Raw genomic sequence first — 19,140 nt, forward strand, 5'->3', positions numbered from 1 at the left:
AATGCTCAAGGAATGTTCTTCAGTAGATAGTAATCTTATTGAAGAGGAAATTAGGGAATAAATCTTTTCTTTTCACAAATGACTAAATTAATTGTACTAAAACAGCTTTCGTAGTGTTAGTGATACCCTTATATATTCCATCAAATCTATCGATTTTCATTTATACAACAAACGACAAATTTAAACGATCTTAACGTATTATAAATTACTTTATCATCTACATTATTAGTATAATTAATAACGGCAGTACATTTTTTTGCATTTAGTAGTTTCACTCACATTAAAAAAAAGGTACACATTTTTCATTCAACAGATTTTATCGCCACCTAAGCAATACAAAGAAATTGCATTATACTAAAACAACGTAACAAAATGTAACTAGCTCTTAGACCGGCCGCGTATTCAGAAGATCGTGAGTCGTGACTAAAATTTCATATTATAAGCAAGTTAATTTAGTCTCGGTCGGAACTCTGCAAAGCCCGTACTCATTAGATGTGGTACATGCACTTAGACCTAACCTTGTCGAATCAATTACATCTGAGTTGAGGGGTTACGTAACACAATTTACGCATTCAATATTAGCATGTCTTTTAGGCTCGTGTCGTATAAACGTTAAACAAAATCATAAAGAACTTTATTCGGTTACAATAAAATATTCCATAAATTATATTTCTATTGAATGTCAACGACCGAGTATAACACATTTAAATATAATAAGCACATTATTCCAATGTTAGTTCAACACAAAATGTAAATCAAAATAAACGAACAATGTAGGATCATAGCTACAATGATTAATGATTTTATTTAATGAGCCTTCTTATAAAAAGCTAGAACTAAGCCTAATTATTTCCTAGTAAAACGAAGGTCTTTTGTCGCCTAAAATGTTCGTAGAAAGCGCGATAACCCCTCGAAGCACAGCGAATTAATCAGGGTAAAAAGCTAACAGGCGAAGTTTTCATGTAAGCCAATTGTTGATAATCTAATCGGTGCCTTGTAATATTTTGATATACAACAATTGCCAAATGAAAACGCTTTTCTGTCCTCTGTAATCGCCATGTAATCCATCAAGGGAACGACGTTCAACCGATTTGCGTACAAACATACTTATTGTCACAATTTTGTGAGCATGATTGATATTTCGGGATTATCTGTTCCTTTTTTTTTCTTAAGTGGATATTTTGGGCTGGAACTTTTAGTAAGATTTGTGAAGTATATCTGAAAAAGAGGTAATTTAATTAATCAGGTTGTACAGTAATTCTTCTATTTATTATTAATTCTAACAGCTTCAAGTTCTTACTCATAAAACTAATTTATTTAATCAGGTTTCTATTTTGTTACATGGATTACATTTGGAATAAACTCATTTCCTTTGATAATAAGGCTCTTAGTGTAAAATAGTTATTATCACATCGTTACTTATCAACAGGAAACACGCTTTAAGATATAAACAGTATTCAAAACACGAATGCTTACCGCAACTGCGTATTCAAATAAAAGTGATTTCAGTATAACCACAGTTGGTATAACTGTAATGATAATGAATGTGAAAACAAAAAAACTTTCGTTATGATATCCTTGACCAAAATAGTTTGGGCGATAGTATCTTTACAATTTTCTTGTTCAGGCTGTTATGACCCCCCCTCCCCTTCGGCCTTTCCCTCCCCTGTACCCGGCCCCCGCTGTCCACAACTCATGCGATAAAACAATTACCCCAATGAAGCTTAGCTCCACGTAAATCCATGAAAAGGAAAACTTTAATGAGATTTCATTAAATATGCAAAGGCCTTTGTAATTACTCGCGGTTAAAAAAATATTCGGTACCTACTTCGACACCCACTTATACTGTTGTTTGTTTTATTTTTCGTTAGTTAGGCTTACATTTAAATTCCTTGTTAATTCTATTTGTGGATATTTAAATGAACGAATAATTTTGTGTTGAAAAAGCTTAAGCAAAATTAACAATTTATAAGCTTATAAAAGTTTCTAAATATTTTGTGACATTTATTCCGTAAAATTAGTTCAAATACAAAACAAATATTTTCCGAAGTGATGAAATGCGGAGGCGATTAAATATTTAGAAATTAGTTAGAATGTTTTTTTTTCGTTATAAACAAAGCTGTTGAAATCTAGCAATCAGCAAGTATTTAATTGAACGCTTCTGTCATAAAAAAGAGCGTGTGTGCCAAGCACACGTGTCAGAAGTGAAACTTCTTGGCAAGATTCAAAGATACCAAAAACGTTGCCTTACTCCATGACGTGACAGTATTGCTATGACGCAACCTTGAAATTTTACTTTCAAGTTTCAATCTTCAGTTCTCAACCTTCATTCAAACCTAATTTGAATATCATACCATAAAAGTAAAATCATTTGTATTATTCAAACCTCCTATCGCGTTATCGTTAACAATAGTACCGATACCGCAGCCCGGCAGAATATAAACAAAATACAATAGGTCATTATCAGATTCCCTGTTCAGATGTCGTGTTGGCTAAACAGCTCGCGTGTCCTCCATCTTGATATACCTTACCTCACGCTAATTATAGTTTCGCTTTGAAATATACGCCGAGTTATTCAATTACTACATTTATTATACATGGAAATTTTGTGTATTAGCCCCGATATTCAGGTCTAAGATTGGTATTTTTCTAGTTACAAATATGAATAAAAAGTCAGTCTTTTCTGACTGCAATTATTACCGAATATTATTGCAGTCTAAGTCGAACCGCATACCTTCTTCTTTTTCCTTTTAACTAAATTACGAATTATTTTAACGGACAAGACATAAAAAACCTAAGCAGATAAACTGATAAACAGACACAATATATTAACTCTATAACACCCCTCGTTTGCGCCAGGGGCTAAAACTTGACATAGTTTAACCAGATGGCTTGACCAGTCTCTAATTTGATCGATAAACTATTTTACAACTTGTAATTTGATCGATAAACAATTTTACAACTGTGACTCCAGCCCATAGATCTATTTACGAATAGATTGTACACAGAAAATGATAAATATAAAATGCAAAAATACTCAGTAGTCCGTACTTAATAATAAGAGCCCCTATACCGCATTTTCAGCAAATAAATTCATATAAAAATTGTATAATTTAAAATTAAATTTGCATCAGCAAATATTTACCAAAGCACTTTTAGAATGTGCTTTGTTTTTAGTATGCAAATTGGTGATACAACAGTAAAGTCCCAGCGGCGTCGGGTCTGCGCAATACTGATTTCTGAATTCGCACCTGCACTATTCCCACGTCCACACGTCACATACCCTATTCAAACTTCATTTACATCGAAACATTGTCAACGAAACAACTTTGTCTTTTTGTTCCTCTTCCAATCAAATTGGGCCGTCCTCAGCTAGGAGCTAAAGTAGGTCGCATTTGCCTATTGTGGAAGTAAAAGGTATTCTAGAGGTTACATTCATCTGGGTGCTTTTAGTTTACTTTTGTAGATACGATCATATCTCTGCATTCATAGCTTTATTATAATTAGGTGATATATTAGGAAAGAAAGGTAGGTACTATAAATATTAATTTAGAAAAAAAGACTACTATACTTGATTTTATGTATTCCATGAACCGTTTGAAAGCTTTATGAATGTAAAGATATTCTTTAAAACTGATTTCAGCTTCAAGGCGCATAGTCCCAAGCATGCCTCGAGAAACAATTTTAAAATTGGAAACATAACACGTCGCGAATTTCTACGTATAATTTTTATAGAATACTAAATTCCCACTCGTCTAGTATAAAAGACAGTGACGGGTGGCTTCGTGAAAAATGTATTCCGTAAGGCAGACGCAAATAGGTGAACACATTGAAAAGTCTTCCGCGCCAACTCGTCTTACGGCATGTCAGAGGAGACGTTTGGGTTTTTTAAACTTCACACTTTGCAGCGCATTTACAAAGAGCGTAATACTCGCTCGTACGTATTCTTTAAATACACTTTTCACTTGACTTATTTCATTCGTTTGTAGACATTCATATTCGTAGAATTCGGTTCTGTAAGGGCATTTATGTGTCTGATAAACGTCATAACCGAGCAAGCGTAAATATAAATGGCGTTTGAAAATAATTCCTTTTCAAATATGTGACAATAGTGAGTGATGTTCCAAAAAATGTAAATTTTTCGAAAAGGATGCTTTTAATTACGATATTTCTATGAATACGTTAGACGGAAAACTGTTTTAACTCGTGTCACGTGGCATTTGCAGTTAGTCGTTATACGTTCACTTTTGCATTTTTTTCGTTTCCATCGAGATTGTTATTGCTTGCAAAACTAGTGAATGTTTGGTGCGTGACTTTATCCACTATTGGCAGTTTGCAAACACCAAATAAAATGATAAAACCTATGAATATAAAATATATAACAATTTTGCCGGTCTTTTTCAAGCTCAATACACAATTGTCGTCTGTCGTATTCATTTCGATTACTCATACCTAATTTAATTTTGTTATTACATTAAAATATTTACACGTTATTAAACTATATGAGTGAAACAATATTAGAAGTTAGTTACATGCTCTCAAACGTTAAATAATTAACTAATTATATACCTAGTCAATAAATTAAATTATTTTTAATTTAATTTTTCTTTTTATTTTCAGATCATGTTCGCGAATTCTCGTGCGGCACCCTGTACTACAGGACCTTCTTTGTGGACACGAAGCGAGATGCTCTATATGTTGGAGCTATGTAAGTATCAATATTTATTATACAGGGTGTACCAAAAAGTAGTGATAAACGGAAGCTGAGAGGTAGAGGACCTAGAGGGCTATCCGAATCACCCCCATGTATGTTATGCGATTTTTCGTATTTTCGGAGTTATGACGTTTTTTTTCAATTTTTCACCTATCGCCGAGTACGATGATATTTTCACTCGTGCTGACGTCAATGATTGCGGAAGATGCTTGATTTTTTTTGTGTGCTAAGCTGAAAGATAGGCCAATTCAGTATGGTAACATTTACTATCGTTAGATCTTTGAATGGAATAAAAAAAAGAATTAAATGGCAAGAAAGATAAAATTACCCAGTATGTTCACCACTTCAAGGGCCCGTAAAAAAATAAAATCACATAAAAAAAGTTTTCCGTTTGACTTTTAAAAACTTGCTCTATCTATCAGATAGCTACCCTGAAAATTTCATTTACTTATTCAGAAGGCTTCAATAGAAAAATTTAAATCTAAATGTGGTAAGTGCAAAAATTGAATTAACATGATGATCATTAAAACCAATAAATAGGTGTTTAATTACCAGAAATTTTTAAAATAACCCCGCTGTTGCTCAATGCAAGTGCGACATCACCGTAAAAAGTTGTCTTTTAATTGTCTGAATGCCCTTTTATCATTTTTAATGGTTTCTTCTGCTACTATGAATTTCCGGGTTATTTCGTCCAAATCGTGGCATTCTCTCAAGTAGCCGAGGTCTTTTTAGTATTCCCATTGAAACAAATCAATGGGGTTTAGGTCGAGGGACCGTAGAGGCCAGGCTTTAAGGCAGGCGTCACCGGCGCATGCGCAGGCTGCAACGACCAATCCATCTTTCAGGGTATCTTTGCCCTTTAGCCTGGCCTGCACGGTCCCCGGACATAAACCCTATTGATTTTTTTCCGTGGGGATACTACAAAGACGAGAGACTGCCACAATTTGGACGAAATAACCCGGAAATTCATAGTAGCAGAAGAAACCATTAAAAATGATAAAAGGGCATTCAGACATTTAAAAGACAACTTTTTACGGTGATGTCGCACTTGCATTGAGCAACAGCGGGGTTATTTTAAAAATTTCTGGTAAATAAACACCTATTTATTGGTTTTAATGATCATCATGTTAATTCAATTTTTGCACTTACCACATTTAGATTTAAATTTTTCTATTGAAGCCTTCTGAATAAGTAAATGAAATTTTCAGGGTAGCTATCTGATAGATAGAGCAAGTTTTTAAAAGTCAAACGGAAAACTTTTTTTATGTGATTTTATTTTTTTACGGGCCCTTGAAGTGGTGAACATACTGGGTAATTTTATCTTTCTTGCCATTTAATTCTTTTTTTTATTCCATTCAAAGATCTAACGATAGTAAATGTTACCATACTGAATTGGCCTATCTTTCAGCTTAGCACACAAAAAAAATCAAGCATCTTCCGCAATCATTGACGTCAGCATGAGTGAAAATATCATCGTACTCGGCGATAGGTGAAAAATTGAAAAAAACGTCATAACTCCGAAAATACGAAAAATCGCATAACATACATGGGGGTGATTCGGATAGCCCTCTAGGTCCTCTACCTCTCAGCTTCCGTTCATCACTACTTTTTGGTACACCCTGTATATTACAGTAAATTGTATGCTGAATCTATTAAATTTAATTAATCCTATTAATCTACTTGATCATAAAACGGTCTATAATATGGTCAGTTTTCAGTAATGAAACAAAAAAATATTTGCGAAAGTTTTGCAGCCGAATATTTTAGTTGCTAATAGAAAATCTACTTATAATTTATACTATATATTGTTACCATTTTATATTTATTCCCAGTCAATGCTTAAATTGTACTAATACATATTGCGCTGAATGAGTTTTATTATATACATTTATTTCGTATTTGTCAATACAAAAGTTTTCCAACAATACTGCATCGTATCATTTTGTACTGAAGACGATGCTCAACAAACTTTCATTATAGTTTTGTACGAATGGTATATTACCAAGTCGTATACGAAACTATTTTCTGTAAAACAAGTTAACAGTTATATATAAATTGATACGTTATAATAGTAATGGAACTTAATTCGATTAGTTAAAAAAATATTTTACACATTGTAAATACAACAATTGTCTATTGCTTAATAAACATTTCATTTTTATTGTCTTTTTCTTTGTTACAGGGATCGATTATATCGCCTCAATATGAATAACATTAGTGCATCGCACTGTGATGTAAGTATAACTAGGTATATTACTTATTTACCGCAAAATAAAATTCTAGTAATATTTTGACTCAAATTATTTTGTGATGTCTAACAATTTGAACGGAAACACTCCAATTTTCAAATTATATAAGTGCGTGTATGTATGTCATGAGATATATTTTTTTCTTTTTAATATACCTACTTACTTAGTTATAAGAACTAGTTTTCTTGATAACTAAACAATATTTTATCTTCATATATGTATTTTCATTACAAATCAGTTTAATTTAAACATACGACGAATTTTTGTCATGTATTTATTTTTATTGCAGAGAGATGCATTAAACTTGGAACCAAGCAACGTAGCACAATGTGTCTCGAAAGGAAAATCAGAGGTAAGCGCATTTCATGTATATTTACGTTTACTAAATACAAAAAGAAACCTTAAAGATTTAGGAAATGATAAAAATAGATATTATACAAAGAAGCTTTAATTTCCATTATAATTGTATTTATCGCCAATACCAATATTAAAAAAGGTTAATTTCTGATTAGAGAAATCTCACAATCGTCTACAATTAAAAGTTTCGAGTTCTATTCCTGTAATTCGAATCGAAACCGCCGGGTCAAAGGAAAATTAAGAAAAGTTAAGTCAGGAGACGTGTTGCTATTATTATTTCATTAAATCAATAACAACCCTTTGTTCTCCAGTAAATTGCACACAACTAGCACTATTTCCGTCAAGATTTAATCTCATTTTTAACGGTGAGCGGCGGGAAGCGGGCATATTTCATAGCGGGAGCTTAAAGCCACGCTCTACTCGCTATATTAAGGCCGTTAATTTTGATTTACAATCGCTACGTAGGAGCAATATTTGTTTTATTTCCCCGTTACACCGCGGTCTGAAGATTGGGCCGATTGCAGAATTACTGCACTGCACGATCCGCTAATCCGATAATCACCGCGGCAAGGCGTTGTTGATTTTTTAATTTAATAGTAAAGTTTCATTTCTGTTTGAGTTTTAAGTGTTTTGACACGTACAAACACACAGAAACGTGAACACGTCTTTAAGGGAAAAATATTAATAACTGTTTGATAATAATGAATAATATTAAAATCAGCTTTTTATTTTTATTTTAAAGTTTTAATATACCTTATCAAATGTGATAACGCACAATATAATTTAAACTTTACGTTCTATTAGATTTAGATAATATTTCGTAAAATACTAATATACATATAGAGGTATTAACCTAATCAGATATTATCCACAATCTCGCATCCAAAAACAACAAACGTAACCCGACATATAGACGAAAGCAAATAAAAGGCGAAACTTTTATTACAAGCGAAGCAATAGACCACATGCTACCCGCTCGTACTTTTGCAAGAGAAAAAATAAATTCCTTTTATTAGTATAAAAGAGGGTTATAAAAAAGAATTATTTTCGAGTCTCTCACCTCAATCGTGGATGAAATGGCTACTCTTTGAAAGCTATAATCAAAGTTTCGCTGTCTACGAGTTTCCTTTCTCTAAACACGCTGTCGTAACATGAAAAAGGCTGGGGATCGCCGTCGGCACATTCTGTGAGGCTATCGGCTTGACACTCTTCTTGTTGTTTTAAGTCATTGTTCTTTGTGATCGTATCGGGAAAATCGCTAGATAAAAGCTTGATTACAAATCTTTACGAAAAAGTATGGGATTAAAATAACGAGACGGTGTTCTTGTCATAATCTTTGGTATTATATTCGACGACACTTTATTTTTAACTCAACGCTATTAGAGACTCGTTTATTTTCCTTGTAGTAACATAAGAATATTATTAAATGTAAATTTTGAAGTACATTGAAATTATGCAATTGTTATGAAATATAATGCTTAAACTTTAAACATTGCTAACTTAAAATTTCTTCTGTTTGGTTCAGAGAAAAAAAAATGATGAAATACGTTTAAATTTTTTTTAAGTAATATTTAAATTTTCCTCAAAGGCGACTTAGCCATCGATTGTTAAAATAAACGAGCACTTCATTAGCATTGCAAATATGTTATATCTACCCCCAGGAGCCATTACGTATAGAAATATTGGTGCGATTCCTTGCTTAAAACCACTCAGTAGAAAAACGCGAGAAAAAGCAAAGCCGGTCGTAAATCTACTTACGTACAAAGTGGCGAATAATTAACGAAATGGACCAATCGAAAGCATTAGTTCGAAGTGAAGTTATGCGAGCGCCCGGCTAAGTGCCGTTAAAAGAAACTCAGACGTGAGTCTGATTGTTCTGCTTAATTCTGATTGTTTCTGAGCGCAAAACGCTTCTGTTCGCGTCAGTACAACGGTTGAACGTTCCGAGTATATTAATCCGATAATTACTTTAGAACAATCTCTCGGAAAGTTACCTCCGGGCCTGAAAGAAAGTGTGGCATAAGTTTTTACGGGAAAACAAAGAACTCGGCCTAATTGTTTATTTTCACGCGCCTATTCTACGTGAAACTACGAGCTGGGATTAATCCGGGAAAGGGAATGAACATTCTGTTAAGCTGCTTTAATAATAGAATTGTACTGCAATTAATTACGTGCATAATTACACAAAAAATACTATTTTTATGTCAAAATAGCGTCAAATCAGCTTTCTTTCATTTTAAGTAACTTATAAGTATGTAAACAGATGTGTGTGGATATGATTCTTAAAATGTAAAATTTATTTTAATCATAAAATCAACTTTAACTGTAACCTGCATTTGAGATCTAAAACAACATAATTTAAATGTTAAATTATTACAATAAACTTAAAAGAAAATAAGTAAACTGTGGAACAGAGACCCTCTACATAACGTTAACAAGTAAACAAATAATTCTTTATCATTTCCACCCGACTGTTCATAAAATCAAAACCCAATGTCCGCACAATGGTACCTGGATACCGCAGTGACGTGGAGAAAATTAGTTTCAATCTCTCCACCGACCGCAGAAGCCGCGTATCACTGCAGAATATAGCTTTTGAAATATCACAAAAATAAACATATCGTATATTAGTATGCGCATAACATATTGACCCATTTAATCGAAACTGTTTGCTCAATCATTTACTATCGAGCCTTCAATGACTCGCATGATAATGTTAAAATATTGGATGGATTTTTAAGAGCTTCGTTTGCTAATCAGCTATATTATTTATTATATTTATAGTACACATATCAATCAATTCGTTGTACGTAATTCAATATAATACGTTCAATAGAATTCTGAAAAACGCACGCAACGAATAAAAATATCGGAGTAATTTGTAAAATTAACAATAAAGAATATATTAAACAAAAAACATTCCATATGCAGATATCGTCTGTTTTATCAAAGAAGTTGGAGCTGTGACAACTGAATATTCATTATGGCGCGAATTCACTTATGAAGTGAAATGTATTGAAATTATTTCAAGCATCATTTTGTTCACTAAAACGAGCAACGCACACTCCTGTCACACGGAATATTAATGCCCCGTTCAATATTTATGTTGGACGCAAATTTACATAATCACGGCCAGTGAACGTTCACCCACTCTTTGGAATTACTATTATTCCAATAAAATTTCGATGCATCGAATATGTGCGGTTCCTTCATTACGTTACGCTTTATCACGGACATCTCTGTAACATCAGCTATAGGTACGCCATGAAATTAATGCCTTCAGTCAACATAATTCCACCTATAAACACGTTAAATCTTATCAGAATTGTATTCCAACAGCAATTAATAAAACTATTGCATTCTTATTTTTAAACGAGTAATGTGAAGTTGAACTAAAAACAATGAAATGTATGAAGCTTTCAAATTTAAATGTTATTTTTTGTTTTAGCACTTCGATTGCAGAAACCACATACGAGTGATCCAACCGATGGGAGATGGCTCACGGCTATATATTTGCGGAACGAACGCACACAGCCCGAAAGACTGGGTACTATATGTAAGTATCTTTGTATACAATACTAATATCTTTAAATATACTACAATATACTGTACTGTAATTCGTAATTACATTTAGTTAAGTATTTTAGAACCCTCTTCGTCAACAAAACCTAAAAAAATAATTTTCAATATTTAAGCCTTAAATAGCCAATTCTTTTGATTGTTTAGCTATTCAGTCTTTTGATATTTATGTGTCCTTGCATATACAATAAACTAAAATAATTTCCTGCTATTTACAAAATTTGAATGTCAATCCACTGACGCTATCGTCTTTGGCACTTTTTTGGCACGCTTACGTAAACGGGAAGGCTTATTATCTGTGGCACTTTTTGAAGTGGTCCAACATGATGTTGGACATAAGCCAAAGACGCAACAGATCTCAACAGGTTTCACATTAGTCAGTAAATAAAATAAGACATATCGTGAACGAAGCAAAGGACAACACGACAGTATACAATGAAATAGCTAAAACAGAATTGCATAAATCTCTTTTTAAGGTCTACTTTTTGCTGCGACTATTACAAAATGTATCTCTGAATATACATCCAATTTAAATTACTCGTTTTCATTTGTATCGTTATTTTTAAATTACTCCACTGCGACTATAACCTGTAATCCAGTTCCACCCATACATTTGCGGAGATTTATGAATGTATCAAAAATACAATTCGCATTATGGTCCGCTTGAAGCTTAGTGAAAAATGTTTAGAAATCCCGGAAAAGATTTCCTTATTTGTATGTTCATAACGCATCACGTCTCACAGCTCCGTTTCAGCAGAAGATGCATCCGTGAGTACGTAAAGTAACTTCACGCTGGCAACCGCGACAAATTTCACGGATACTGATTCCAAATGACGCCATAAGACGAGAACAGATTTTTCTCGACGCTGCTTAAGGTATTTCTAGCTGAAAGACTCCGTAAAGACGACATCCAATGACAATTTTATTCAATGTATTTCGAATTTCAAATTTTAAAGCACGTATCGTATTTTACGAACCGCTCGTTGATAAGTCATTTCCATGGAGTTTTAAGTCGTAAAATGAATTTTCACAATAGGTATCGAAAGCAGGCCGCCATAAATTTGCTGAGTTCTCTTCACCTCTCACTTTCCCTGCTTTTGGCTTTTCATATAAAATTATGATATATCGCTCTGACCCCTATCACGCTATATCGTATTTTACATTGACTCTTGAAAACCCGTGACTCATTTTAACACAACATAAGCTTCAAAATGATGAAAATATATTTCATGTTCATATGCGAATTGAAAAATACTTCATAACGTTACTTATTATTAATAATATATCTACTACAAAACATAATATTCGCCATGTCCTAAAATAAAAAATCGCCCAAATCGAATTTCATTTATAACAACCGCAAATCGAAACCAATAGCTGTTATTACACGGTACATAAAAATACAGTTTTGTGACGATAAATCGTATTAAAAGTCAAAAACCAAGAGCGGGAACGTTGAAAATTGAAAATATATTACGTTTGTGGGGAAGGAAGTATTGAATACGATCAGATACTTGCCGCCGGCCCTACAGAGCACTGCTGCAACAGAGATAGTGCCACTCATAAACAAATTAATTTCTGATACTACGTATTTTAGTATTTTACATATCTATTTACTTTGTCTTCTGTGCTTTTTCTGTGTGAAAAAATCACTAAAAATCACAAAAATCACTCACAATTCACTCAACAATTTATGTAGCTATTTAATAAATCGAATAATCAAAATATTATGATAAAGAAATGTGCAAATCGGGAAAATTAATTTAAATGATTATACACTTGAAGCATGAGTAATAAATATCACAGTATAATCTGTCGTTTGAGTAATGCGTTCGCTCCCTCCGGGGTAAGGGCGCGTCAGTTTCAAAAATTGAGTGAAATCACATGTACGCAATTGATAGGGCTCAGGGACAGGCACGCTGATACAAACCAAAATGTTTCATATTGGCTGCACCAATTTATATCTATTCTATTGCAAATGGCGGTTTACGGTTCGAAGGGAATTCGAAACAAATGACGGATGCGATTGCGTTCCCGGCGACGACGCGCAATCGGTTTTCATTTATTTTTCATATTGTATTGGAGCAAGTCGCGATAAGAGTCGTCTGTAAACAGAATTCTTTGGGACTTTATTTTACAATTTACATCGAATATTATATTTAAATTCTATCTAAATAATTTATATTTAAATTCGTTCGCTTGCAATTTATTTACTCTGTAGACTAAAGTTTATTCGCCTATGCAATAGTTATTAAAAATCAACAATAGACAATGGACGCATAGCTTATCGAAGTGAGAAAGAGCAATAAAAGGGAAGTGATTCGCTGGATCGAATAAAACAAAGGTAGGTATCGTTTGTTACCGGTTGCCGTGCATAACAATAGGACAATTTGTAGCAGATTTAAAACACATCGCATTTATCCCGGCCGAATGAATGCGATAAGCCCCGCTTATTGATTGTTCCCATTTAAATTGAAAACATTCAACCTGTTCCGTCACACGTGCTAAATGAAGCGGAATTATAACAATGTTGTTACATTTTGATTTTCATCAACAAAGCTATGGTTTTTTTACAAATGGCATTTTATTTTACGAAATTCGGTTATAACTTAGATAATTTTTGAATCATAATTTTCCGACCGGCAGCAAACGTCGTCGATTAAAATTGCATAGTGAAATAACTTAAAATATGGTTGAAGCAAAACGCAAGTACAACATGCCGTAAACGATTATCCTACCTGAGCTAGGTGTGATACACTAGTAAAAGCGTCATTACCATAATTATAACGAGCGCCGCGACGTGTGTGAGACCACTTGACAAAATCTCGTTATAAGCCATACAGGGCATTCAGTGGACGCTTCACAGCACTTGCTTAATCATTTTGGTGTCTGTGAACAGAGTTTTACATACGAAAGCGGCTCGAGTGCTCGTAGGACTAGTTTTTGTGGGACAAAGGTGCGAACGATTACAAGAATGTACCGTTTTGAGTGACAAAATGCAAAATGTATAACGCCGTTGGAGTGCATCGCTTATGCAAATGAATTAAATTTAGAATAAATTTTAATTTTAAAATAATATGTTTGTTTATGCTTTTGAGTGTCGGTATGTTAGTAGCATTCCCTTTAGCATTTTTAAGTATTCTCATTAAGATTCTCAGAGGTGCATTGCACATGAGTTTATGGCGGAAACTTGGTACCGCTCGTGCGGTTGTTTTCTTACATTTGCGAACGGCAGCTGCTTAAAGAAAACGTCGTTGATATGCGAAACGCGAAGCAAAGTTTATATGGAAGCGAGCGAATTGAAGTTTTTTTACCGTCTTAATAGAATAAAATTTTTGCTACCGATAGATAATGGAAGATAAGCTCATGTTATTTCACGTGTTTTTTTCTATTACGTAAGTTGGTTTTTATTTTAAATTACAGTAATAGGTGAAGTGTGAAAATATACATAGGTATTTATAGAAAACTTGTTTCGAGTCTAGTATTCACTTATGAGGCGAACGTTTCTATAATATTATTTAAAAAAAAACAACACCTACACAAATTTTTACAAAATTAATAATTAAAAGAAGCACTACAGAATAATTCATTTGTTTGAAATAATGCTCTTCTCACAATTATAGATCAATTACAAAACCATACTTCAAAGCAAGTCCCTCTTAATGAGGATAAGTATAAATCAATCCAGAAGCTAAAAGCCATTCAAAACTTATTTTAGTCGTATGAAAGTTGGTTTCAATCGATTCGCGTATATCAGACGCCGAACACAGGTGTGGTTTCGTTTCATTCAGAATTAGGATCCAATATCTTTGCTGGAATAGCTATTGTTTGCTTTGTCATAATAATAAAACTACGAGTGAAGCAAGTACATTTAACTCACGTTAGTTTTACACCATTCTAAGCTGAAAAAGTGGTAATTTCTACTAGAATTCCAAACGGACTATGCAAGATTAATTTAAATTTTCGTCATATTTATTTAATAATTAAAACGTTATGGTAAATATTATAAACAGATGTCAGATAGAGTTTCTACCTGTACATTTATTTAGATATCTTGCATATTAGTTATTGATAAATAAGTCACGTTAGAAGTTCATAATTTCTAAATTCACGTATACACGGAAATCAACACATTTATTTTATTACAGATTTAATAATTATTTTCAAACATCCACCGCCTTTATCTCATCCATAAAGAAGCTTACACTTAAACTATGTTATACCGCGGAATTGCTGTCGCTTATTTGAGTTGAAAGGACAAACTTTTAAGACGAACTTAGTCATGCAAAATCTTTGTGCAAATAACCGAGACGATCGAAACCTCTTAGCATAATATTCAGTATAAACTTCTATAGAACTAACTAGTTATTATGTGACAATTTCATATTGGCCTTTAATCATTAGCTGTTAGTGACACGCTTGCCAAAACTTTAGCCGTCTCGATATCTTGCAATTTAGATTTGCTTTGTGTGCCTGAGATATAGATCAAAGGGGTTGTTACTCTAAAATGTAACAATAAATAACGAATTTTGATTGTCATTTAGCTATCACTATTATACAATCATTACAAAATTAACCTTAAATAAAAGTAAAAAAATGAAATTAATATGTACATAAGCATTAAGCAGATTAGTTTCATATGGAAGACCATAAAATTAACATGCTCTATAATGCAAAACATCTTTTTAATATTCTCTAGCTTTTAATATAAGCTCATGCAGTTATTAGACGTATATTTAGAAGAGAAAAGTAATCAATGCAAAAAATAAAGGCGATAGAAAATAATCCGTAAACAATAGGTAGAGATATTAGCGTTATACATTATTAGGTAAATATTGTTAACGGATAACGAAGCATAAAATATAAACATAGAAAACTAGAAAATTAAAAAAAATATACAGAACAAAATGTAACATTTAATAATTTGTATTTCCTAAACAAATTTAATTATAGATAACTAAGATTCAATGAAGCTTCAAAACTTCAAAATATACACAATAATTTATTTATTCACAAATGTTTCATAATTTGTCATATCAAAATTTCAAATTGATTCAATTGATTAAATTAAATAACTTTCCACGACTCACTATTACATAACATAACTAACCACTTCAGCAACTTAATTATACTCTCATCATCCGATTACATAACTATCAAATTGTCTTAGAAACCGCACCAATTTCGGGAATCTCTAAATTCTTAGTCTGAGAAGTTAGGAGACTCATCCATATTCAAAATGTATTGGAGAGCTATCATAGTCTGTCACGTTAAGGAACGTATTCAGGTGCGGGCTTTTGTTCTATTATAGCTTATCGATCGTATTTGTAAAGGCTCATTCCACTTTTATGGCTTTACGATGAAATTATTCAATCCTAAACTGGGTCTACACATATCTTAAGTTAATTGCCCATAAAATTGTATGAGGACAGTGGTTTATTTTTACTTATATCAAGAGACAATAAAGTTCCTTTTGATTGGTACGTATTTTTTTAATAAGTAAATTTTATTACCCAAAAGTATACCACAATAAAAACAAAATAATTAATGTTCCCAAATTCTATTTCACAAAAAACAGCAACCCTTTTTCCTCATTCCTAAACATGGAATCATAAAGTTTGTCACGAAATAAGAAAACATTAAAATTCGTGAGGCAAACAGATGTAAATCCTTGGGCTGCCAACTTTCACTCAATGCGTAATCATTATCATCGCCGGACGCTTCATTCCGTCACTGAAAAGCTTTAAAGATGGTAATTTGGTAAACAAACAAAGCAAGGGCCTAATGAAGGTTGCGGGTGTCCACAAACTTTCTTATTCTGCAAGGGGAAGCCCGCGAGCTCTTCCGTCCGATCCATTTGCTTGTTTATTCTGGGCTTACTTTCGTTTCGTTTTGTAAAATAATGTACCTACTTACCATCTTGTTTGCAAAATTCGTGCTTTGACAATTGTCACTTTCTCACCCGTTGGAAACATTAGATGGATGGACAAACAAGTTTTCAAAAGTGTTCTTATTTAACATTAATGTGAATTCAATGTTAAAATACTGACAAAAGTTCAAAGAACAGTACATTCGTTGAAAAATGTGTAATTTAATATTGACTACATAAGTAATAAAAATAAATAAATTGCCATGTTGATATCTCAATAGCGTACTCCATTACAAAGGTAAAACCTCAACTTATCTTTAAGTTATGGCAAGAAATGAGGAGACCCGCGTCGCTCCCCGGGCGGTCGCAGCGGGCGCCACCTTATGCCTAATTTAATTCTCAGCTTATTGAAATAAAAACGACATAGGTTTTCGTCAGGTGCCGGGAGGCGTGCGGGTCACAGGTGCCGCCGATGGTCGCGGCATCGTTAAAATTTACATAAAGTCTCAATCCACGATGTCGGGTGCTGCCCACCCCACGTTTATGCTACATTTAGTAATTTTATGATAATTTTGAAAACGGTCCCGCCACCCATCGCATTATACTAATAGAGGAGACCGCAGGACGCCCATACGATGTCGAAAATATTCAAGCGTCTTTTAAAATAATAAGTTTCGGTCGATAAATCGCCGTGGAACGGACATGGATTTAGGTAAAATTAATAGCAGATGTGTTTTCGAGTGCGGAGGGCAATTACGGCAGACGCATAAATCCACTTGTTCGGTTCAAAAATGCCTTTGATTAATAGCGCGTAAAATCAAAGTGTTTGCGCGTAAAATTTTTAATATTTAACTTTTTACGGCCGTCGGGACGAGGGTTCGAAAGCAATTCCATGCAAATGTCTATTTACGCGTTGTACAGGTATCGGGAAGGTGGCGATAAAAATAAACGGTATTGTTTTGTTGCAGTCGAATCTGACACACCTGCCTCGGCATGAGTACGTGCCGGGGATCGGCATGGGCGTCGCAAAGTGCCCGTACGACCCCGCCGACAACTCCACCGCGCTGTGGGTGGAGAGGGGCAACCCGGGATCCTTGCCCGCATTGTACTCGGGAACTAACGCCGAGTTCACAAAGGCTGACACGGTCATTTTTAGAACTGACCTGCACAACTTGACCACGGGGCGCCGGGAGTTCTCCTTCAAGCGAACACTTAAATACGACTCCAAGTGGCTTGACAGTAAGTGTATTTAATGTGATTTTTATTTAAAATATGGCTTTATTGTATTTTTTTTATTTTTATTAAAATATTAATTATTAAGTAGCTTCACAGCAATACAAGAAAATAGCACTCAATAACAACCTACACTTTAATTAGAGTAAGCAAAAGTTTTTAATTAATAGCTAACCAATATAACAAGGATGGAGAGACAGAAGATCATTTATAATTTACTAATATCAATAGTAGTAGTGAGACAAAAGTAATTAGTAGAGCAGTGACGAAATTATACAGCGTCAATTATTATTCCCAAATTGGAAATATAGTAGTTCGACTTGAACGCTACTAATTTATCGACAAATTAATTCATAATCATTAAAGTCAGCTCCTATATTCGACAGCAAACCACGCTACGCTGGTTATCATTAGAACAATTGTTTCAGTCATAGGGATTATGCGAATTAAACAGAAATTGGCCTGTTTTCCACTAAACAATCGAAATTACACTGTTTTCGCTCTAATGAACGGTTATATGCCTCCAATCTTTCGTTAATTTGTATTCCTGAGTATTCTGTATAGAAATTATGGGACGATAAATTCGGTTTAACTTTCGGATATCGTGTTATTTGTACCTTTTATTTCTGTTCTTTGTGTATTTATTAAAGTAATCATTGTATGTAATTGCTGTTATCGTGAAGTTTACGTGATATTATTTGCGTGTTATATGAATAGCTTACAAAGTGCAAACATGATATGTGTTTAATTATGTATGTTACGGGTAAGGTATTTAGGTTATCGTGGTAATGTAATACAATAAAAATGGAATATCTTTCATATGTATCATTCAAGTACACGTTCATAAATCTAAAACATATTCAAAGGAAGATATTTTTAGAATTTAATATATTTTTATTAAAATATAATCCATTGAACCGCGGCTCGCGAATGCCGTAAATTCGCTTTGATAACTAATTGCGAAGCCGCAATAATTTATAGCCCCTAATATTCCAAAGCTTTAAATTCTTATTAGGTCCTAATTCTCCTATAGCTTTAATTTGCTGGTGGGAAATTACCTTTCGCTCGCGATCACAATGGACCTTAGCAATGCATAGATGTATAAACGCGTGTATTTAATCCCTAACACGCGACGATTT

The 19,140-nt window shown here is 33.5% G+C and overlaps 1 protein-coding gene across 2 annotated transcripts in view; it reads left to right on the forward strand.

Moving 5' to 3' along the window:
• The window catches only part of LOC149487051 (semaphorin-2A-like), a 248,627-nt gene that overhangs the window by 204,280 nt on the left and 25,207 nt on the right, over window positions 1-19,140 (forward strand). For both annotated transcript variants that reach the window (XM_089697292.1, XM_089697290.1), the window contains 5 exons: window positions 4,621-4,708; window positions 6,897-6,948; window positions 7,253-7,315; window positions 10,769-10,876; window positions 17,737-18,007. In XM_089697292.1, the coding sequence (XP_089553418.1) occupies window positions 4,621-4,708; window positions 6,897-6,948; window positions 7,253-7,315; window positions 10,769-10,876; window positions 17,737-18,007 (582 nt within the window). The remainder of the gene's footprint in view (window positions 1-4,620; window positions 4,709-6,896; window positions 6,949-7,252; window positions 7,316-10,768; window positions 10,877-17,736; window positions 18,008-19,140) is intronic.

The sequence above is a fragment of the Colias philodice genome, chromosome 7 (assembly GCF_061535455.1).
Source record: "Colias philodice isolate Cphi_HAF_F1 chromosome 7, ilColPhil1 Martin Lab GWU primary, whole genome shotgun sequence".
Lineage (NCBI taxonomy): Eukaryota > Metazoa > Arthropoda > Insecta > Lepidoptera > Pieridae > Colias > Colias philodice.